Genomic DNA, 25663 nt, shown 5'->3' on the forward strand with positions numbered 1-25663 from the left:
GGTCACGGACCTATCGCAGTTTCGGAACGATTGTGGTGTTGGTGGTCAGTTATCGTAAGAGAAGGACAACAGCCGGATAGCTAGACATGATTCCTATCGTAAGTACACCATCTGCATTTCAACAATTGTATACATTAATAGAACGGGTACCTTATGTTCTTGTAGCAACGTTACTCCAACAGCGAAACCGATAATACTTGTATATAAAAATCCAACATTTCTAAAAAGAAGTGATGGTAATATAGTTTTATATAATACCAGAAGTTGATCAGAAGTTTAATTTAACAAGGTGTTAGTTTTCACATAGAATTTAATCTACTTGTGTTCTTTACAACCCGACTTTTCATCAATGAATGAGAAATTTACAGTGATGGGGAATATTATCGATTACTTACGACAGGATTTAAGTAAAAAGCAAGCATTTCTCGCTTTATGTATATATTAATCATTTATATTTATTATATACTTATTATTTTTATTTAGGTTTATTTCTATATTTATTGATAATTTATATTTTATAAATTGTAATTGTCGCTTTAAACGAGAATAAATTTTCGAAACAATCTGCTGGGATTTTAAAAATATTAATTAATATCGATGTTATAAATGAAAGAGGGCGCCACTATCGTTGATAAATGCAAACTTGTTAAACAGATGCTCTTTAAGTGGATTTTTTGTATTTTAAAGCATTTTGAAGACTTCTTTGGCCATATTGGTAAAAGAAGTTTTCGCAATATATTTTATTTTCGAAATTAGGTTTTGTAGGGAGTTTAAGTGAAGAGAGAATACTTTTTTATATGTTTATTATTATTCTTCAAATTTTTATATATTCTTTTGAAAATTTCCTATTTATCTTCTTTCCATTTACTTTGTATTAGTATCTCTATATACACCCGTTACTTTAGCATTGTTCTCTGACAATTGTTTTTCTTTTGAAACAACAACTCCCCTTAAAGCACTAATGCCTCAATACAAGCTGCTATGTTAATTCTCATTAAAAATATATTAATTTGGCAGAATTGTGTGTATCTCATGAGCAGTTGAGGCTGACACACACATACATAGAACAATAAAACATTTATTATACAACGAAGTAGTCATACATATATACACATAAATTAGTACCTTTATATATAAATTGGTACCTTTACTAATAAAGGATTAATTTAAACTTCCAATAATTAATCACTTCATTCATTTATTTAAAATTCTCTTAATAAACACTCCTATCTATTAATAAATACTCCTATCTAAACACATCATATATATTATTCATAAACCTGAAATTCATAATACCTATCTTACCAAATTCATAAACCTGCCATCCAATACGTGTATAATACCTATAACCAAAGGAGGCATCTTATCATTCAATTAAAGCTCTTCAACTGAATTACCTCTTTTATTCAGTATAATTAAAGCACTTCCCAATTATTATTTTCTTTTATTTTCAACTTATCTTACTTTCATATTTATTTTTAGCATTTATATTACCTTCACTCTTTACCAATTAATTCGAAAAGTCTTTCTAACGCATTTTTCATGTTAACTGCAATCTAAAAAATCTAGCCAACCAATAAATGATACAATCTTCTTAATGAATTCACTCTCTTATACATTAGCCTATTCTCTTCTATGATTATCTTAATTCCTTCACTAAGCTGCTTTGTTAATGACCGTTCTGGGGGCTTAATTTCCTTTTTTTCACAGCGTCTGCAGATCCCTTCTTCCATCTAATTCAGAGAAACTTTTTTGTCCAGGTGCTCCAGAAGTGTAGTCTAACTAGCGATTAGACTAAACTACTGGAGCACTCACCTTTTAGCGATTCTCTAACAATTTTCAGTTGAATTAGTATATCTGTTATGTGGTGATCAATGGCTACTATCTTGTCTGGCCCCAGTCCTCAACATTCGGTCCATATCAGTGGGGTTTTTTTTGTTTTTTTTTGGACTTGCAAACATCGCTGAAATACAACTCTCGTTATATGAAGATGCTTTCTTTATTAGCCTCTTTGTATATTGATTTTGCAAATACCCTTTACCTTTTCATTTATTATTTAAATTCATTGATCACTGAACGATTCTAGTCATCGACTACCTTTTGTCATCATAATCTTTTATTATTATTATTCTCTTAATCTGCATTTTTAATTTCACCTTACTCACTGTATGATATCACATAAATTTTTAAATTTACTATTAACAACTCCTATTAACTTACTTTTCACTATTAAGCACTACATGCATGCTTTACTACAAATTTTCACTTCAAAATGAAAGCTCAACCCCGTTCCATACACTAACTCAGTTCCCCACTGAACTTTTTGTGGTAAATTTGCATATCTCTTTCAAATATCCTAACTCCTCATTATTCCTTAAAAATTGTCCAATGAGAACTGTTACTGTAAATTGGCTGCCATTTCCTGTTCGCCTAAATCTTCAATTTTATAAGTATTCAAATTTCTTTGTTTACTCTGTTTTTTGTTTACTATAAGTCTCTGATGTATTCGTTTACACCTTAGGCTGGTTTCCCCACTATGTGTCTGAGCCCCAATGCTTTGATTTCTCCACCAAGTGCTTTCCTTAATTTTTTTGTAATTTTCAACGGAATTAATAATTATTATTTTATAAATATAAGGTAAAACACACATCGTGTTTTAAAATTTTTAATAATATCTAATTAATTCCTAATCTGGTTATTAAAATAAAATTTAATAACGAGATTAGGAATTAATTAGGAATTTCAGGAAAAATAAAGCTTTTTTCCTGAAATGATTTATTTTTCTCTCTGTTTAAAATTACTGATATGTACTTTTATTAACTCCACAGTTTAGAAACTCCCTGACTTAAGAATTTTTCTTTTAATTTCATTTCTTTAATCAGTGTGATGTAGAAGTTTTCATATCAGGACATCTCGAGAATCCAATCTAAAGCTGCTTCGACGAAATTTTTTATTCCCAATTTTCAGTTGTATGTCCACAATTTTTAGTTTAAAAAAGAAAAGGATAGTTAAGAAAAGAAAATGAGCACTGCAGTCTGATTCTTTCTTTTTGAGAAAAAAAAAAAAAAAAAAAAAACACATTTGGAGCTTTTGATAAATATTTTAAAATATCGTCCATTCAGAAATGGTTAAAAAATCGAAAAGGATCAAGAGCGAGTTAGGGCCAGCCTTGTATACTGTCTCCCGGGCTTTTGTAACTTCCATAATGTAGTTCAAAAGGGGACAGCCTAGAATGTACCATTGTCCAGGGCTGAAAAATATCTGAAAGCGGTACTGTCTAATGGGTGGGGCAAAGGAGTCTTTAATTTCTCAAATGAAGTTGATGGCTTTCCTCTTTAATGTTGTAAATCGTTTGTCAAAAGAGCCTTTCTGTATACCTCAAGAAGGAAATAAAAATAAATGAAAGTATATATACTACAGAGAGAGAGAGAGAAATAGAGATTGTTAGAAGGAAATAGCAGACAATAGTACTGTTCCCATGGCTTTTCAAATCTAATGTCACGTACCAGTTCATCCTAGACCTTCGTCCCACTAACTTTGTAAGCGTAACATTGATGACCTCATTTCTGAGGGAAAACGTCATTACAGCTGATGAAAGGAAAACAGGTCACCCAGGTTGTAAAGGAACACGAGTGGGCAGCAAGGTGAATAAACTGAGGGGGTTTTCTAGGTCTCTCTCTTTTCTTACATCCGCACCTTGAAAATGTTTTTTTCTTTCCACCGCCTGTTGTTTTCTTTCTTCTTTTAATATACGTTTATTCGAACTTCGCCTTGATCAAAGGTTGCACTGACATTGCACTAATTTCAAGCAAATGTTTGCGCAAGTTAATCTGAGACGTTTATGACATCCTGTTTTGAGTTTTAGTGATCCCTCATCGGATACTTTGTTATCGATTTTTGTTTAAAAGGAGTTCGTTTAAATGAAGGTATTAAAACCAGTTGGGTTTTTAGAATGTACTTATCATTGGTAAAAATTTAAATAACTTTTGTGTGGATTAATTTAATCAAAATTTACCAATCTCTTAAAAATTCTGTCCGTTATTTGGTAATCTGAAATAAAAAAAAAAATCAATTAAAATTTTTAAAATTAACTTTTAAAATTTTTCTTTTGGAATTTAGGGAAATTATTATTATTATTTATTTATTTATTTTATTATTTTTAAATTAATTTTTTTTTTTGCTCTTCACTAGTACCGATTTTAACTAAAGTTTTGGCTTAAATAAATATTTATTTTGGCAAAGTGCCAGGATCATCGGGAATTTATTTCTTCTTTCACATTTCTCTTTTATTGTGTTTTCAGTTTGTTGTTTCTTCTGCTTTTCAGATAATTCTTCCCGATTGATGAATTGTCTCCTTGCTCTGTTCCTGTTTCAGCCTTTGAGAGGAGTTGACCACTGGCATTAACTAATGTCGATGGATGTTGAGTTAAATAATTTTAGAAGTAACTGGACTTCGTTCTTTTAATTGCTCCAGTTTTCATCTATTAAGCAGTCCAGTTTCATCTATTAAGCAGTCTCTTATTACTAAAATTATCTAATTATTAATAGTAATAATAAACATATGATTAATGAAACAACTTTTATCATTTAAAATTTGTAGCGAATAAGAGAGTGAGAGAGAAACAGGTAAAAAAAAACAGTAATGGGAGAAAAACAAAGTGAAAAAGGAAAAGAGTGAGAGAGGCAAGAAAGATAGACTGAATGATAAAGAGAGAAGGAGAGAAAGAAAGAAAGTTAGACCGAAAGAAACATAGAGCGAGAAAGACAGACAGATAAAAGAGAGGCAGAGAAAGAGTGGGAGAAAGAGATAGAGAAAAAAGAAAGAGAGAAAGACAGACCGAAATAAAAGCGAGAGAGACAGAGAAAGAAATAAACATAAACAGAGAGAGAGAGAGAAACAGATAGGAAAAGAGTGATAAATAGAAAGAAAGACAAGATAGACCGAAATAAAAAGACAGGGAAAGAGGGAGAGAAACAGATAGAGGGGAAAAAAAGAAAAGAAAAGCCGAAAGAAAGAGAGACCGAAATAAAAAGCGAGAGAGAGTGAGAAAGAGGGAGAGAAATAAATAAACAGACAGAAAGAGAGCGAAAGAGGGAGGGAGAAAAGAAAGAAAGGTAGAGAGAGAGAGTCTGTATGCGAGAGAGAAACAAAAAAAAAAAAAGACAAGAGATACAGAGAAAAAGAAACAGAAAAAGAGAAAGATCGAGAGAAACAGATAGAGAAAGAGGGAGAAATATAAAGAAAGATAGATATACCGAGAGAGAGAGAGAGAGAGAGACCCAAAGGTCCATGAAGGAATGACTTGCATTACTGGTTTGTTCTCTTTAAACCTTCCATCCTCCTGGATGAAATATTTAAAGAGAACAAACCAGTCCTGGAGTATCACATTCTCCAGGATTCATTCTGCCTGGATTATCATACTGGCACTGACCAGTGAGATCTTCTCGAACCCTAGACTACACTCACTCCTATATCACACTCGAATCCTACACCAGCAGTTGTCCATCTTGAAGCTTACTTCTCCTTGAGAAGGAGCTGGTCCTATTCTCATCATTCGGAAGTTATCCCGAATCAACAACTGCCAGTGGCGCACCAGCTAACTTCACCTTCAGCGATTAAACACTTGTACTGACAAGTCAATCTGCTTTCATATATCACCCCCCTCTCTCTCTCTCTCTCTCTCTCTCTCTTAAAACTGGTTTTAATGCGAAATAGTTCTCAATCACTGATTTAAGCTACGTTTCGATTTTTAGATAGAAAGATCGATTTTTAGACGTAAAGAAAGAAAGAAAGAGAGATAGATAGAGTTTATGTGAGAGAGAAACAGAAGCAGACAGAGAGACATACAGAAAGAAACAGAAAAAGAGGACTAGTGCGTCGTGATGATCGGTTCATACTACTGTAGTTGGATAGGAACAACTAGCGCCATCTGCCTTAGTTTAAAAGAAATATTATCCTTTATCAAAATCTTGGTAATAAATAAATAAAATATTTTCCTCTTCGAGTCCTAATAGATTTTTAAAAGAGTTCCCATAACTTTTTCCGTCCTGTATACACACACACAACATAAACCTATTCTAGTAAGAAAACTACCCATAAAATTGAGTCTTCAGTTAATATTTTGCTAATTTTTAATTTAGGAAATTTAGGAAATTTTATTTTTAATTTAGGAAAATACATACATGCTGTATAATAGCGAGACCAATCACTCATTTAATAATTAATAATATTAGGAAGGTTATCATCAAATTAAAAGCATATAATTTTATTATTAATGACATAATTAATCTTTCTTAAGCAGCCAATGCTCCTAGTTTCCATCAAAGATAAAAAATTAATAGTTTACGTTTTCGAATTGTGTTATCGTGACGTCACCATATAATCACGTGAACACTGTCTGTTTTGTATTTAGTATACAAAAAAAAGGTGTTTTGATAAATTTTCTCTTAATTTTCCTCCAATTTAAGAAACCTCTAGATTTCATAACTAGAAATTAAGATTTTTAATATTAAAAAAAATGTATAAATTAAATGCTTTAAAATTTAAAATAAAATTTTTAATGCAAATTTTTTAATAAAAAATCATCAAATGAGAATCATGCACTTATTTTTAAATACGGTAGTTAAAAAAAACTACAGTGTTTAAAAATAACTGGAGAATTCCTAAAATTAGAAAAACCTGAAAAAAAAAATGATAAATCTTAAAATTAGTTTATATACTGTAGTTCAATAAAGAATTTATGATTTATTAAATTTGTTATTTATTTATTTTTTTTTTCAGTTAAAACTGTTCGGTTTTCTAACCTATGCAGTAACCATAGCAACGTCCAAACTGATCTCTGCAGGGGAAGCTCCACCTGAATTAGTGGCTGATATTTATAGAAACGCTCCACCAATCATCCGAGCTGCTTTGGCCAATGTCGGACTCGTGAATTCTTCACAGCATCGCTTGCATCAGAAAACAGCGGGACGTCACCCATTTTACTCGGCAATTCCACCTCCGGGACCTCCCAGTTCACATCTACAATTCCATCCACAGTTCCAGCGAGAAGTCCCGTTCTATGGTTTCCCAGTCGCTGCCGATCGATTCCAAAAGCCACAGTTTGTTCCACACCAACCATCAGTCCCCGGTACTCAATATTCGGCATTTCGCCGTCATCTACCCGCTCCTTCTGACCAAGGTCCACTCCCTGCTCGCTCAGCAAAGTTTCCAGTCCGCTCTGTGAGACATCGACATCCCCTTCCTAGACCAAAAATAAACCCAGTTCCATCTTCCCATTCCGTACCTCATTTCCAGACGCCCAAATTTCAGTACGGATTCGTTCCAGTGTCTTCTACAACGCCTTTTCGAAAGATCAGTCCGGTGACATCAGCTCCTCTTCAACCTGTGAACTTAATAGAAACTCCTCGTGCTGTTGAACAGCCAGCCCCACGGAAGGAGACAGACAGAGTTGATAAACACGGCAGAAAATTAATTCAAGATGTTGTCATTACGTCGTCTAATACGGTTCCTTCCACTGGACTCTACTGTGGAGGTAACAATAATCTTGGATGGTGCGATTTAGGTCAACATTACCCAAGGTAAGAATACTGATGATTTAATGTACTAATGATTGTATTATCCAGACTTATCAACTGCACTGTAGGGTATTATACGTTTCCACAAATTTATTGCTGACCTTTGTCATCAACATTTTATTCATTTTACTACAATATTTGATTATGTAAAACTATTGGATTAATATGTGCTAAATTAGTTTACGAGACATAATTTTGACTGGTGGCACTAAAGGACGTACTAACAATACTAAATACTAAATTTTATTAATAATAATGGATGTACCTTTTGTGTGTTTTTACAAGACATCCTCGTTCATTTTTAGGAGAATAAAACTGTAATTTAATATAAACACTAGGGACTTATTAATTAAGAATTAAAAATGTTAAAACTGCACAAAGATACTTTCTCACAAGGCATCTGGAACCAGTGGTGCACACCAGTTGAAGTACGTCCTTAAAGGCTCCCCTAATTTTATAATGTTAGTCTCCACTAATTAAAACGGACTACTTTGTAATAATAAGATGAACTTTTAAGTTAACACATGTATGAATTGTGATTTTTAATTTATTTAATATGAATTATGATTTTAATTGAATTACCATGAATCATGCGTTTTAACTGAATTTTAATCTATGAATTTTAACCGACTTTACATGAATCATGAATTTAACTGACCTTTAATTGGCTTTCTATGAATCGTGAATTTTAATTGACTTTTAGTCGACATTCTATGAATCGTGATTTTTATATTCATAACTAGATTCATAACTTAATATGAATTATGATTCTAATTGACTTACTATAAATCATAGATGTAACTGATTTTTAATCCCCTTTCATTGAATCGTGATTTTTAATTGATTAATGTGAACTATGATTTTAGTCGACTTGCTATGAATCATCAGTTTTAACTTAATATGAACTTTGCTTTTAATTTACTTACTATGAATCGTGAATTTAACTGACTTTTAATCTATGAATTTTAATTGAGTTCTGACTTTTTATGAATCATGAATTTTTACTGATTTTTAATCGGTTTTCTATTAATCATGAATTTTAACTGTCTTTTAATCTATGAATTTTAACTGACTTTTAGTCGACTTCCTCATAATTTTACCTGACTTACTATGAATTACGATTTTTAATTGACTTACTTGTATACTGCACCTTTATAGACATTTCTGTTGAGAAGGGTGATCACTATTTGGTTTAAATTTAATAAATAATATTAATTAGTATTATTTTTAATTCCAATGCCTTAGTTTTTCAAGGTTTTAGAACAATGATTCAGATTTTTTAGTGACTTAATTATTATACTTGTGTCATTATTATATTGGTTAGCATAAACCTAATTAAATATAAATAGCAAGCTAAGTTTATAATTAGCTTCTAGTTTTATGGTATTTGCGTGTGGCATAAACAATATGTTTGTTATTACTTTGCACTACGCCTGATTACAACCACAAAGAGGTTAGTTGTTGATCTAGATTAGCGTTAAAACTGTGTCACGACTTTGACCCACGTGGTCCACATCTTTCAAATAATAATTAAAAACAAACACGTGGTACGATTTATATTTTACCTTCCATCTACACTTGCTGAGGGCTGAGATCTTGTGAACTGAACTTGATCGGTTTTATCTTTTAGAATCTAAGCGACCAAAACATACAGTTTAATGAGCGTTCTAAGATTGTAATCACAAACAGTTTTTTATATAAATAAAATAACAAACTGGAAAGTTTTGTCGAAGTTGAAGGGTTTCATTAGTCGCCGAATTCAATACCAGTTCGATCACTGTAAATCTTTCTTCAATCTATTTTCGTCTGTGGTTATGCAACGCAGATTCCAGGCCTAAATAATTTCTTTCAGTGAATAACTTTTCCTTCGCAGTTAATCAATTCTACTTCATATAGCACGGTATTAGTAATTCATATGAATTTCTGACTGGATTATGGTTATCCCATAATCCAATATAATCCAATATTTTCATTAGCTGTATTTTAGGGATTACGTGTATCTGAATCACCATCACAACCCACATGGGAGGATGCTGTATAAAATGGAATAAATTAGTATTACTGGTAGGATCCTACGCTGGATTGCGAACTGGCTAAAAGATAGGAGTTGGATCCCCATCTATTTATAATTTTCATAAAGAATATTGACGAGGGTATCCAAGGGAAGCTGTCAAAGTTTCTGATGACTTGATGTCGGGAAAAATGCTTAACAATTTGAGTCAGGCCATGTTGCTTCAAAAGACATGTTTTCCGAAACATAGCAACTGAGGTTTAATGCTTCTGAGTGTAAGGTCATGCATTTGGAGACTGGAAATCTTGGGGTTACATATAAGCTCCAAAAGAGGAGTTAAAAGTGATTTGGACTGAAAAAGATTTGGGGGTTTCGATTCAGCCTGACATGGAATTTTCCATGTAGTATAAATGGGCGGCTAGGAAGGCACAGGATGTCCTTATGACTTATGGGGCCTTTGCTAGTAGGGAGAAAGACATCATTATCTCTTAATGCAATACGATCGTTAGACAGCATTTGAAATATTATATTCAGGTCTGGAGAGCACAATTAAGAAAAGACATGAAGATAATTTTTTTTTGGCCGATTTAGAAAAAGTTCCTTATATTATTTGTCCTTACTAAAGTTCGAATCCCATCTGATACTGGAGGAGTTTTTAAAGGCCTCTTCAATCGAGGTTGTGCTTAGTAGATCTCAGTTGAGCTCTCATACGGCATGTACTCTGGTGTCTCTAAGAATATAAATTGTCTCATGTCATATGTTTCAAATCACTACTGGTGAGATTTCAGTTGTGTTTGCAGATGAGAGACTTTCATACACAATTCTTAACGTAACCTCCCATCATGAAAGAATAATAAAATAAAACCAAGTGGTGTGAGTGGTTGCAGTCAAGGAATCTAACCACTACAAACAACACAAATATCGGAGGAAATAAAAGCAAGTTTCACACATGAAACCCCCTCACCAAGATGTTGGGGACACTCGGTGGATTTTTACCACCATATAAAAATTATAAAAATTGTTGCGAGTATCGAACCTGAATCCTGAATTTATAGAAGCCTGTTAAAATACTCTTTCTCCTGTGTGGTTGCCATTTTGCAACCGATTGTTGCGCAGTCTATTAATTCCTCAATGCAGCACAGTAAAAACAAGAAAAGAAAAAGGTGTTTCAATTAATCTTTAAAATGACGAAACCAAAAATATTTACTCCTATCCATTCAAAAATTATAAATTATTTCAACAACAAAAGTTTTTTTATTTCTTTCGTTTTTAAATAGGCTGTAATTCTAAAGGAGCACAATGCCTCTATAAAAGAAATTTATCGCATTCAGAAGAGACATATTCAGGTTACTATCCTTGGTACCAAACGCATAAATCTGAGCTGAACTTATCATCATAAATTGTCGGATCTCTATTATGAAGGCACCATCTCCAGAGAAACGTCTTTCTTAATGATAATGCTCGCTTTTGTTCATCTTAAACTTGGAATATTGACAGTGATAACCACCCTCAATAGTTTTTGTGCTTTCCTTATTCCTTTTAATCAAATGTCTTTGCAGCTCAGCGCAAGATAAGAGGAGTCCTTTTTTTGTATGTGCGCCGTCTCATGTGTCAGTTCCAATGTCTTTCAATCAACTGTTGATGCTATCATTTCCCCATTTGTTGGAGCTTTTAGATATCTTCGGGTCATTACTGGCTTTCGGGAGTTTCGACCACACTATAAAAAGAATATGAACGTGGTACTTTAAGATAACAAACGCCTTACCGGATATTAAAACACGTGTTGTATTCCCCTTCACGATTTTCTGTCATCAATTATACGTAACGAAATGACTGTTAGGTAGAATGACCATTGCTATCTGATTTTGGAGAGAGCGCTTCTATCCAAAGTAACCATTGTTCCATAACCAATAATGCATCTTGGTCACCCTCGTTAGCCAATCTCATTGTGAAATATTGTTTTTCAAAATTACGGCTCTTTCTTTCTGCGAGTATCGAAAAACCATAATGTTTCTCTGCTTTAAAAACGATCTGGATGGTTGGGTAATCATCAACCCTTTTTGTATATCCAATTCCAAAGTAAAAGATCAAAGAGGTTCCGTAAAAATGTATTGGTCTCTGTCAATTTATATTTTGACAGCCATTAGCAAGTGCTGACACACTACGTTTAGAAATAATGCATTATTGAAATTCCATTTTCCATTTATTAGCCCAAAGTATAATTATAAGGTACGGCTGAAGCTAAGTGGTCGACTTTTAAGTACAGCACTCTGCCCGGCCCGTGTTCGATACCATAAAATACGATAATGCGTTTATAGTCTCGGTCTTGCAAACTCTTCTTGTCCTATGTGGACGAATGAATAAGTTAGTACACGATGCCTCGCTTAACGCAAATATTAACGTAGAAAATTTATTACAGCGAATCCTTATCATTTAAAGCAGCAGTTTTTTTAATTAAATGAAATTTAAAAATAAATCCAGTAAACCATAAAAAGAAAATACAGCGAAACCCCTTATTTACTTTATTAACATTTACGTTTTCCTCTATTTAGATTTTAGCTCGTGCTCGATGACATCGATTGTAAGGGGCCCTCTAAAGTAGTTATTGTAGTTGATCTAGTCTAGCGATCGTTAGATTAATAGATGCTTCTAAAACCCTTTTAGCCAGCAATTATGCATTTCAATTTCACGGGTGCATCCGTGAAAGAAATTGCTCAGAAATTTTATGAACCCTTGTATATACACATGAAAAGCTTAACGTAGTCCATTGGTCAACGCGACAGTGCAGCAGTAGGTCTGAACTAACCGTAGTTCGATGCCACGTGAATGCTAAATACCATTAATGAAGATAATCTGGTCAAAATATCTAATTTAAACTTCTCTGACCTATGTGGTTACCAGAGCGTAATAGAACTTATTAGTAGAACGTTTATTATGTCCTATTATTATAAATATGATTATTTATTGAAAATTAGAATAATAAACAAATAATAAATAATAAGCAAACACTTTTAAATCCTGATAGCCGAAAAAATAAGAAGATATATGTCTCCAAATTTAATTTAATAATTATTCTATTTTATTTTTATAATCTATTTACTTTTTTTTATTTATTTTATTTTTATAGTAAAATTAAATTTAAGTAACATTGTAATATAAGTATAATTTTATTAGTTTAATCAATAATTCAATTAATTAACGATTTCTTTTATTTAATAATAATTATTACTTAATGTTGTCCTCAGATTTGAAGAGTTTAAAATGGTAAACCTTAGAAAGAACAGTAAATAGTAGATTAACCTTTTGGCGATGCCATTTATTGAAGGCAGTGCAAAAAATACCGAGGCAACTCGTTGTAAAGGTAAAGTTTACATTGTAATTAATAATTATAACTGTTAAACTATTAATTAATAAATTATATATTAATTAACACATATTATTTATCTCTCTCTCTCTCTCTCTCTCTCTCTCTCTCTCTCTCTGTGTCAGGGGTAACTAAATTTTTTTTTTTTTGGCTGGTGCAGCAAAAGCCTCAGGCTTCCTTGCACCATAAAGCTAATTATAATAATAATAATAATAATAATAATAATATACCTGCTATAATTATAGCAGTTAGTTAAATTGATTAATTATTATTTCCTTTTCTTGTAATAAATAAATAAACAAATGTGGCTGTTCTGGTTTTTGTTTAATGCGTAATATGTTTCTGGAAATTCAAAATAGCATATCCAGGAGAAAAAAAAATTAAATAAATTACTTAGAATTTTTTTATACCTTAAAAACATTTAAAGTTTTTATTTTAATGATTAAATTTTCCTAAAAATTGTTTATATTATCGATAAAATATTTTTATGCTATTTAGAAACTCAGTAAATTCATAGTGAAATTTGCATGGTGGAATCAGTGATGTTAATTTTGAAAGACAGTTGATCACTGGCGCCACCTGCAAAATATTTTATTTGATGCTGGAACTAATAATTATCTTAATAATTAAAAGGACAAATAACTGCATCTATTTGCCCTTTTAATATTCCACAAAAAAAAAAAAAGAAAAACAATTACCGCGGTTGCTCTTCAGTAGTCTAAAATACATTTAATAATAAACATAGGCAAAATATACAATAAAATACAAGAAAATATATATGAAAACGCTATTATATGCAACTGTATTACTAGATCGTCACAATTAAATGAATTACAATTTATTTTTACTTTATTATCAAATTGCCATGCTTATCGAATTAAGAGGTTGTGGATTATAGAATATATATATGCAGTAAACACTTGACAATTCAAATCTTACAACCACGTGGCTTCAACAGTTTATGTTTTTTGTTTAGATTTTGATATCCGTTATTTACCAATAAATTTTTAATTTTGTTTTAAATACAGTTTTCTCTTTTTCTTTATATACATATGTATCATTAGAGATGAGATCGATACCATCGTGGACACCTGTGAAGAATTAGTAACCCGCATGTACGCCGAAATCCCAGAAAGTCCTGATTCTATGGAAGACATTTCTGCCTATTCTTTGATAAGAAACATTTCGGCCAATTATGAACGAGGGAACCAGAATCCATGGTCATGGGCTAAATACGAGGACAAGGGAGGATCTCCTTGCGACGTCCAGAATTTGTTTATCACTCCTAGTTTTGCTCAGGATGTAAAAGGTCGTTGGCATGTTGTCGTTCAGACAGATAAAATTCGCCAGAGGATTCATCTAGAGTTATGCAGGTGAGTATTGCACTGTCACCTGTTTTCAAAGTACCATGAGACAGTATACTGATTTAAAACAAAATCATTTTTTTTTTAGAAAAACTTTTTTATATGCTAGATGTTTTTAAACAATAAAAAAATTATCTTGAAATTTGACCAACAGGGAGGTGCAAAAAGGGATTAATTTAGAAATATAACACAAAATTAAAACTTGAAAACTACATAGGCATATTAGGTCGCATCGAAAGAATTTTTTTTTATTTTATTTATTCATTTGCATTGTAATGGGATATTTTTAAACAATAACAATTTAGCTCGAATTTTTACCACCAGGAGAGACGCAAAGCGATTAATTTAGAAAAATAGCTCAAAGGAATTTTTTTCAGCAATCTTTATTGATGATAAAATACCCACGTGTGTACCATTATTTTCTACTAAGTGATTAACACGGAAATTGTAATTTAGGTCTGCTGATCTTTCAGGCCAGGGAAGTGGAAATTAGTGACTGATTTTCAGTGAAGGTTTCTCAGAGGAGCTATTTGACATTATTGTCGGTACGGAGCATAACACTACGATGATACAACGGTTCATTTTTCGTAATAAGCTATGATATCGTGTATTGTTAATTATGCATGTATCAAAATGCCCTCAGTTGTCAATGGGCTCAAAGAAAAAACTTTTAACTGGTGGAGTGATTCAGAACGTGGACATGAAAGGTTTTTCTCTCTCAGATTTGGCAATTTGTACCTGTCACAGATCGATCAAGGGGAAAGTGAGCTTCATCCATCCACAGGATTTAGCATTAGTAGAGGCTTATGCAGCATCAGCCAAAAAAAAAAACACGCTTCCATTTCACCCCTCCGTTAGTTCCAAATACCTGTCCAGCTCAGCCTTAAATTTATTTAGGCTATCAACTTCCACAACAAAGGATGGAAGTCTGTTTCACAAACCAACCACCCGCTGGCTAAAGGCAAACTTCCGCAGAACTATCCTACATCTGTCTTTCCTCAATTTGAATTTATGCCCTGTCAAATGATTATTCTTAGCAAGAGAAAGAATTCCATCAGCATTGAGCATGCTCAAACCATTCAAGGCTTTATACACCTCAATCAGATCACCTCGCTGGTGCCTAGTCTTCAGACACTGTAATTTGCAAAAATTTAAGCCTTTCTTCGTAAGAGCAACCCTTTGTTCCATTCACTAATCATGTTGCCCTTCTCTGTACTCGTTCCAACAGCTTTACATCCTTCTTAAAATGAGGCCTCCAGACCTGTATACAGTACTAAAGGTGTGGCCTGACCATTGCCTTCTACAAGGGGATAATCACCTCCTTATCCCTGCTAGAAATATTCCTGTATATCATTGACAAGATACTATGAGCTACTCTTGCAGCTCGTCTGCACTGCTCAGAAAACTTCATATCTGCCTGCACAATCACCCCAGGACTTTTTCGTTCTCTACCACTGCCAGTGTAGTACCACAGAGTTGATACGTCACTGTGGTGTTGCTGCTTCCGATATGTAGCACTTTACATTTGTCAATGTTAAACTTCATTTACCACCTCTCAGCCCATCTGCTCAACTTTTCTAGATCCTGTTGCACCAGCGTACTGTCATTAGTGTCCTTAACAACCCTGCCAACCTTCCCATCGTCTGCAAACTTGGACATTAAGCTTGATATATCATCATCAATATCATTTATAAATACAGAAAACAACAATGGATCCAATACTGAACCCTGAGGGACTCCATTAATAACTTTAGACCACGAAGAGAAGCATCCATTGATTACCACTCTCTGTCTTCTCCCACTCAACCATCCCTTTATCCATAGCAGCAATTTGCCTCCAATGCCACACTGCTCCAATTTGTGCAGCAGTCTTCCATGTGCAACAGTATCAAAAGCCCTTCTAAGATCCAAATATATGATATCAAAGTTATTCCCTGCATCCAGTTCCTTTGTGACCACATCATAGTATCCAATCAAATTGGTCAGGCAAGACTTTCCCTTAACAAAATCATGCTGTGTCCGAGCTATAACTGAAGTCTTGTCTACATGATCCTGCAGTGCTTCTTTAACCAGTGCCACCATTAATTTTCATGGAACAGAAGTTAAACTCACAGGTCTATAATTACTTGTGTTGTCCTTTGATCCTCCTTTGTGAATTGGGGTCACATTTGTACATCTCCAGCCCATGGATACCTCCCCTGAATCCAAAGAAACTAATAATTATGGCTAAGGGTTTGCTTACTTCTTTGCTGCCTCCTTTAATATAACTGGATAGATCCCGTCCACCTCAGGTGCCTTTTTTATGTTTATCTTCAACAATTTCTCCTCCACTTTCCTTTCAGTTATTACAAAATCATCTAGCTCACTGATAGAGTTTAGCTCACCTCTGGCATTCCCCTCCCTAAACAACACCTTATGGGTGAATGTAGATGCAAAATACTCATTTAGTTTGTTAGCCACCTGAGCAGGATCATCAACAGTTGAACCATCAATATCCATTTGACCAATCTGATTCATCCCTTTCCTTCTAGAATTTACATAGGTAAAGAAGGCCTCCGTAGCCGAGTGGTCAGGAGCGGGAGTGCAGTAGCACACGCTGTTTTAGTAGACCGGGGTTCAAGCCCTTGACCGCTAAATACAGTCGATCTGCCAACCCGCACTGGACCAGCGTGGCAGATTATGGTCTGTTTCCCTCAACATGAATTGTTGAGGAGGCTTCCATCCTGCAGTGGGTTGATAATGGCTGCACTTTACTTTTTAAAGAACTCTTTTCTGTTTTTCTTTGCATCCTTTGCCAAGGATTTTTCATAATCTGCCTTTGCCTGCCTAATGTCCTTTGTGACTTGGTTACAGACCTGCTTATATTTATTATAGGTTTCCATGTCACCCATTAATTTATATTTATCCCATGCATTTTTCTTCTTGGTCACATGTCTCATTAGTTCATCTGACATCATTTAGGCCTAAACCTTGAATAATATTTCTTAGTTGGTATGTAAAGCCTAGTAGCTTCCAAGATAAATTCTTTGAATGCTTCCCATTTTGAATTTGCTGTTGGTAACATCATCAGTTGGTCCCACTGTATAGAATTTAAATACTGTCTCAGACCACCGTAGTCACCTTTCAGAAAGTAAAAACCTTTCCCTTTACCCCTGATGGTAGTTACCTCTTTGAGTAACTCCCACTTGAGCACACTGTGATCACTGCCACCTAGTGGTTCCTTTATCTGCAGATTCTTAATGCGTGAAGAATCACTACTGATAATCAGATCAAGAGTATTACTCCCTCTAGTTGCCTCCCGAACATGCTGATGTAGACATGTGGACATGTGTTTTTGTAAAGGGCGGCTCCTAGAACGTGAGTTCAACTCCGCCTCGTATCTCTGTGAAGAACAGTATCACTACAAATGGGCCAGATGTGTGTGTGACGTCGGTTTGTGTGTATTTTCTGTTGTTCTGTTCTGGCCTCTTGGCTACCCAGAAGCATCAATCACCTGGATAGATGATTCTGGGTACTCGTCCACACCACGGGAAGGTGGGCCAGTCCCAATGGAGCACGTACTGTCTCGATACGAGACTCTGAACCACCTGATGTTGCCAAAAGGTGGGCCAGATTTCTCTGGGGGCCCACTCCAGAGAGGGGAAAAAAATAATAAATAAAATAAAAATTAAATAAACTAAAAACAGAAACAAAATGTATTTCCCGTGGTGCAAAAAAAAAACAAAAAAAAATAAAATAAAATAAAATAAAATAAATAAATAAATAAATAAATAAATAAAATAAAAATAAATAAATAAATAAAATAAAAATAAATAAATAAATAAAATAAAAAAAATAATAATAAAAAAATAAAAAAATAAAAAATAATAAAATATAAAATTTTAAAAAATAATAATAAATAAATAAATAAAATAAGAAAATAAATAATTAAATAAAATAAGAAAAATAAAATAAATTCCCTGTGATGAAAAAAAAAAAAAAAAAAAAGGGAGAGCTGTCTGGCACCAATGATAGTCCACATCCCAGTTGTCAGAACAGAGCACGAGTAAAAAAAAAAAAAAAAAAAAAAAATGAAGCTAAGTAAAAATGCTGATGTAGAAAATAATCATCCAATAAATCCACAAAAGCCTTGCTAGTGTGTCAGTCAATATCTGGGAAATTAAAATCCCCTATTATAAGAATCGCTGATTTACTGGCCCACTCTATTTCTCTGTACACCCTATTTCTCTGTATACTCACCAGAGTCATTAGGCCTATAGCACACTCCTACTCTCAATTTTGATCTCCCAATGCTTATGGCACACCAAACTGACTCGACACTGCACTGTCCAGCGATGTCGACTGGCTTCACTTCCTTGGATTTTATGTGTTTCTTAACTAATAGCATAACCCCTCCTCCCTTCCTATCTTGTCTATCTTTTCTGTAGACATTGTACTCCCCAAATTCCAGTTCTGCATTCCTTATATCTGTGTGACACCACGTCTCTGATATCCCAACAATATCTGCCTTTGATGTTTTGAGCAATACCTCAAATTCATCAAATTTATTTACTAAACTCCTAGCATTGGTGTATACGCAAGTATACGTGCACCTGCTCTTCCTCTTAGCCACCCTAACGCAACCCATGTGTTTACTTGTACCGCGATGACTCCCAGCAGTCTCTGAAATACCCTGCATCTTGCTTTCCAGCCTGCTGCTCATTTCAACAGAAGAAGTGCAAGAATCACTTTCACCTCTGCCAGTGGCTACTGTTAATCTATTAGTCCTTGTATCCCCCAAGCTAGCAGTTTTCCAACAAGGATGTTGAATAACTATTCTGGACCTTGCACAACCTTAGTGAGCGAAATCACGAAGGGTTCTGACGGTCTTGTAGTTCCAATCGATGCAGAGTGCTTTACTTTAGGCGACATTTCAAAACGAACTTGACTGACTTGGTTAATTAACTCAGGTCTACTACTTCAAGCTTTTTATCTTAACGACAAAGAATAAGACGACGACGAACAAACAGTTGAATTCTCCGATCCCAGAGTCATTCCTTTTTAAGAAAGCAAAATCTAATGTTCTGATGTTCTGAGCAAAACCTCAAATTCATCAAATTTATTCACCAAACTCCTAGCATTGGTGTACACGCAAGTATACATGCACCTGTTCCTATTCTTAGGAACAGTACCGTCTGGGTGGTGGCATCCGCCGAGAATAAGCAACGTCAGTCTTCACCACTGGTGAAGTGTTACTTATTCGTGGTAGTGCAATACCATGGAAACTCGTTGTGAAGATATTCACAATATGAGATATAATTAAAACGATACCAATTTAGCTATTTTGGTAGATGACTGCGAATTAAATGATACTATTGCGCTGACCTATACATTAGTGCAATGTGGTCGCACCCCCGAGGAGGTAGAAAATAACTTTAAGGGGGAAATCACAAATTTTTGTTACAGGTTCAAATACGATTTTTTTTTTTTTTGTTTATTCCCAAACAACGGTTTTATTTTATAAGTTTTAAGGCTCTGTGATTGTTTTATTTGATATATAGATTAAAATTTAACAATTAAAAGTAAGTGGTATGTTTAATCCTTGCCAAACTCTAACCCAAAGGAAATCATCAGTTTTAATTATGAAATGAAGATTTACTCAGTTTTATTTTCCAGCAATCCGGGAGATGCCTGTACCAAAATGGTCGAATGTTCTTCCGAAAGATCAAAGTGTGTGCAGAAATACAGCTACCAGTTATTAATTAGCATCGATCCAGAGATACCTGAGACTTGTCCTTTCATGAGGCTTTATAAATTCCCATCAGCATGCGTTTGTCGATTGCATCCACCCAGCAAGAAATAATGATTACTGTAGGGTCCACAAGTCTAGAACTCCATGAACTCTTGTATTCATTCATCCAAACTTAAAAACCTTGAGTACTTTGTCTTGATGTATTGTACATATATTTTTACTGTTGAGCAGTAAGATATAAGCTGTGCTTATAGTTGTGTATAGTCATGGGTCCTTTTTTTGTCGCTAATCAAGCAGCTGTGCTGACACACCTTCAAAATAAATTATATTAATCCAAAGTATGTGCAAAAAAGCAGTTCTGTTTTTCATTCTAGATACACAAAACACAACAAAATGATGCTTAAAATTTAAGGTAGAGTATGGCGCACGAAAATTCTGCAATCGATTCTTCTATTCCGTCTTGGGTGTAAATAATTTGAATATGGCCAGCCACTCTGTAATACTAATATTGATGTGGTGATATCGAGAGGTTTAACAAATTATTAACTCTAATAATAATTTGATGTACTGATTGATAGTGCAATCTTTCATTACAAGGAGCGTTAGCATATGTTTAAAGTGCGTTCCATTCCTCCTACAAATATCGCAGAGGCACGTTCGGAAGTAGTTGTTTATTGGTGTAAACTGGAATCAATTAATGGTCGTACTGATCACTATTTCTCCCAGGAAGATGTCGAGATAAGAATCTTATGTACTGCCAGTTTCAGGGTAATTAGGTCACACTTTTATCTTAATGGAGGATTATGCCTGTTTTCACAGGGCTCTTCTGGTGAACCAATATCTTTAGGGAAATACTATAGCCCAATTGAATGAGAAGTTAGATCTTCAAACCTGAGAGCAATAAAGTATGCCCGGGGTGCTCTAAATAGAAGAAGGCCTGTCGATTCATCGATGTCACTCCTGCATTGCTCTCCAAGAAAATTACACGATTTATATAAGATATGTTTCCATGGAACATCAGCACATATTCGGACCTCTCTTTAACTCAAGTTGCACGGTACTCTGCGATTACAGATTGATTGAGACTAATATTTCACTAACGTCTTGTTTATCTTGTTCCTTAACTTTTTGAGCACTACCTCAGCATGTTAATTGAATATATTCCATTCTGTTCCATTCTGGCACATATTATGTTATATCTACAGATATATTGAACTGTGTGAGTTATTTCTGTTCAAATATGTGTAACAGAAACAATAGAGGCAAGCTAGTCTCGATGGAAAATACCTAAAGATAAGATCTAATAAACATCCTGAAATGTAGCAGATATATAAATTTTGGAGTTGTAGATATAAGGGTGTGTTTACACTAAGTGGACAGAAATCATAGGATACTTACCTAGTAACAGGTAGGCCCACCTTTCTCCCTGATAAGGGCAGTCACACGGCGAGGCATTGAGTCCACTAGTTCACGAATGCGTTCCACAGGTATTTCCATCCACGCTTGCTGCACCGCTGTCCATAATACCGTTACATTCCTGGATGGAGGATTCAAAGCTCGAACAAAGTTTTCCACAGCATCCTAAAGAGGCTCCACAGGGTTCATTTTCGACGAACGGGGAGACCATTCCATGGCGGCAAAATCTGAGGAATGCTCTTCGAACCATGTTCTAGTTACCACAGCTCTGTCAGGAGGCGCATTGTCCTGCTAGAAGAATCCATTGCGCTGCGAGTGCATGATGATCATGACGGGATGCAAATGGTTTGCAAGGATGGACGCTTAACCTGGACCGTTCAGGGCTGAGCCTAGACATAACAGAGGTCCTAACGTGTGTCAGTTGAACACGCCCCAGACCATTACTGACCGTCCACTTGCCTGAACTGTTTTTTGTTGACAGGACGGGTGCATAGCGACAGTGGAACCTCCCTCGTTGATGTTGGTGGTGATTTGTTCACTGTCGCTCTCCGGTTGGCTGAAAAAAATGTGAGACAGACGTCGACGGGCACATTCATCCACCACCTTTCAGTTCTGGTGGATGAACGTAGCCGTTGACGTCATTCTCGCATTGTTTCATCGTGGACAGCCCTCAGCGCTGTCCACGATGAGATGTTATCCATACTAACATCGAATTACCGTCTACGTGAATGCAGTGTACCTATATATCTGCCAAGCAGTGGGTTTATCCACTAGCGAGAGAGATGACAGAGCTTCCTGTTGCCCAGCAACCAGGTATTCCATGAATTCTGTTCTTTCAGTGTAAATACTTTATTGAAATAGCCATTAAGCTGTTTTCGTGGATAGGTATATCATTGGAAATACCCATCCACAAAAACAAATACATGGTGCACTTGGGCTGAAGTTCGTGATAATTCTCTAAGCGCCAAAACAATTGAGACCATGAGGTGTCAGTATATTGCGCCTGTAAGACCGAAAGAAAGAAAGTCTGTAAGACCGTGCTAAACCGAAAACCTCAGATTACGGACAAAAAACTAAGCAACACTGTTTGCAACTAAAGCTGACTAATTCAGCCACGTTGCGAACAAAGCCCATTTAATTTTTTCCCATTTAACTTTGCGACTTTTCTCGTAAACTTGGTATTACTAGTTCATAATGATTTCTGCAAAGCTATTGGAGATTTGGGGATGAATCAGAATCTTTAAACGCATTGAAGATTTGGGGATGAATCAGAATCTTTAAACGCATTGAAGATTTGGACTCATCAAAAAGAATCTTCCATCAATGCAAACCCACAGAAATCAATATGTTCATATAATTCAGATTTATAGGAATTATTTAAAATGTTTTCTCTCACGTATACTTTGATCCTTAAAGATTAGTTCATATTTATAAACTTTATTAATAAATTTCACTCATCAACGAAACAAAGACAAAACTTAAAATACTTTAAAATACATATTTTATTATCTTTAAAACACTTAGCGAAAGTTAAAAACCGACATAATAATCACGAGAACAGTGTTCAAGTTGAAGAATACCCGAAATTTTTCAAAACCATAAAGGTTTATTTCCTCTTCTTTGAAAATTAATTTTAAATTTACATTTCATCCATTAAAATGTTTTTTTTTTTCTTTCTGCGTGATGAGAATCCTTTTAAAAAAAATCGTGCACTAACAGAAACTAATTAATTCTTCTTTTAAAAAATCTAGCGTCTTTGGAGACAAGCGAATGTCAAATCCAATCAGATGTTGCAGTTGCAGATCCGTATTTAAACTACTAATGGAAGGATATGAAATTGGACGTCAACCACCAATCAGGGAGATTGTATATGATTCATTCAACAACTCAGATTTGCTAACTTAGTTGCTGACTTTTTCAATGCCCACCATAACCCACCTCACCAATCACCCCAAACCTTAAATATCCTTCCAAAACAAACAAACTGTGGATGTTGACCGCAAAATAATCCAAAGAGGATATTGAAATACATAAACAGCAATAACGATTGAAAAAAAAAAAAAAAAAAACAGATCGAAGGCCCAAATCAAATGAAAGAAAAGAAGACACAAAGAATAACGAACTCAGCGAAATATCCCGGTTCGTTCAGTTCATTATCCAACCTTCGCAGTAAGCTTTCGTGAAACCAGCAGTATTTTTACCACCCACCCATCAGCCGCAAAGGGTAGACACCCCCACGAACGGGGATGTTCGCCATGAATTAATCCTATTAAAATATTAAATCGCAAGTAATGTACAAATGAAGGTGTGATGAGTATTGGGTGTGGTTTGTTTTTTGTGGTTTTGTTTTTGTGGTTTTGTCTGTAGTTTTGTTTTTTCCTGAATATATTAGTGGATTTCAACAGTTAATAGTTTTGTCAACATATATTTGTGAATTTTCTTTTTAATTTGCATATTGCATTGCAGAAAGATTGGAATGTCAATTACTCCAAAATATAAATCCGAAATATCTAAAAGGGGGAAAAACGGGCACCATGACCTTATTCAAGACCCTGGCTGAATTGGGTTTGGCTCATTGCAGCTCATATGTTGAATTTGTTCATTTTCTGTAATGCAATATGGTTTTTTTCTGGTCGCCTAAAATTGTGCCTAAAATTACTATTATACTAATAAAATACACTAATATATTATGTAAATATGAAGTTAAGAATATAAATGTTTGATGAATTTTGAATTTTACCTGAGTTCTTGGCTGTTCTGGATTAGAATCCAGAATAATCGTAATATTGTTAAAGGTATCAATCCATGGCTGACTAACTTACAGGGCAATTATTATCAGAAAATTAGCTGATAGGTGAGCAGATTCAATACTAGGTAATTCAAGAAGGATTGACAGTCAGCGCACTACAGCAACAACCGCTAAATGACACTCCAACCTAGAATGCCACCGCTGTGGGTTGGGACTGTGTGTTGCTTTCCACCAACCAACATGAATTTGAATCCGGGCATTCACACGCACAGTGTGATCATAAATGCGCGACAACTGATAACACTAAAGGAGACTGCACCATTCCGAAAATGAAACAGAAGGCAGACCTTGAATTATTGCACAATCTCACTGGGGGAGGAACATATCCAGCAATCAATTGATACATCCTCACCAAACCCAAAAAAAATCGAAAAGAATTGAACTTGAAAAGTTCTTTCACTAAAGTAATGGTTTTCTAGAATGTGGTCATCACAAAAATTGGTGACCTAATCGTCGCAAAATTTTAACACAATTATTGTCTTCGTAAAGGGGGGAACATATCCAGTTGTCATCAAGAGCGTAATCATTCATCACCTCACACTTACAGAGACGACCGCTAAATGATGTTCCCACCATGAGGACATCATCCTTCGCTACGCATTACTCTGTTCGTGTTTTACCATCCACCAACAACCCACCAACAACCCGCCTTGAAGGGTAGACCAAGCTCTAGATGACAACTCGTATATCTTCACCAAACCCGCACTGAAAAGCAAAAAACATCAAAAAGAAAAACCCAACTTGAAAAGAATTTTCTTTAAATAAATGGTTTTCACCACTTCGTGACGTAATCATCACAAAATTGGTGACGTAATCGTCAAAAAGTTGGTTACAATCTGTTTACCGCGCAAAATATCCATAACTGCCGCTACAAGCGCTCTCGCTGATGGTTACTGAGCAGACTCTGTGTGTACACGCCAGTACTTGTCGAGCTAGTGTCGCATGAGGAGAGTTGTTTTTGTCGAATCGTTTGAAGCAAGTATCGCGTCAGACGTACAGACTGAACAGCGATATGTGATTCGTTGTTGTGTTAGACTAGGCTTAAATGCATCAGAAACAGTTAAAGAGATGAATGAAGTGTGTTGTAATGAGTGTCTTGGTAGGGCGGCCACATTCCGTTGTGAACGAACTATCCTGTGTGAAGTGGCTTTTCCATCAAGACAACGCCAGGATCCATACGCCTGCTCGTATTATACAGGCAGTGATCACTGCCGTAGGTGCCGAGGTTCTGCCACTTCCTCCTTATTCACTGGACTTAGCCCAATGCGATTTCTTCCTGTTCGCACGTCCAAAGAAAGCACTGAAAGGCAAGCGTTTCGCGTTCAACACAACGATGCTCGGAACCACTTCGCAATCTTTCGAAAAATGGATTGCAAGAAGCATTTAATAT

The 25663-nt window shown here is 34.9% G+C and overlaps 1 protein-coding gene across 1 annotated transcript; it reads left to right on the forward strand.

Moving 5' to 3' along the window:
• Positions 1-20159, forward strand: LOC150083568 (uncharacterized). Its single transcript, XM_090378524.1, has 4 exons — positions 1-98; positions 6782-7581; positions 14018-14326; positions 19973-20159. The coding sequence occupies exons 1-4, from the start codon at positions 87-89 to the stop codon at positions 20157-20159; spliced, it is 1308 nt and encodes a 435-aa protein (XP_090234650.1). The 5' UTR covers positions 1-86.
• Positions 20160-25663: the final 5504 nt, after the last annotated feature.

This window comes from Mastigoproctus giganteus, chromosome 7 (assembly GCF_048544385.1).
Source record: "Mastigoproctus giganteus isolate SK-2022 chromosome 7, ASM4854438v1, whole genome shotgun sequence".
Taxonomy (NCBI): Eukaryota; Metazoa; Arthropoda; class Arachnida; order Uropygi; family Thelyphonidae; genus Mastigoproctus; species Mastigoproctus giganteus.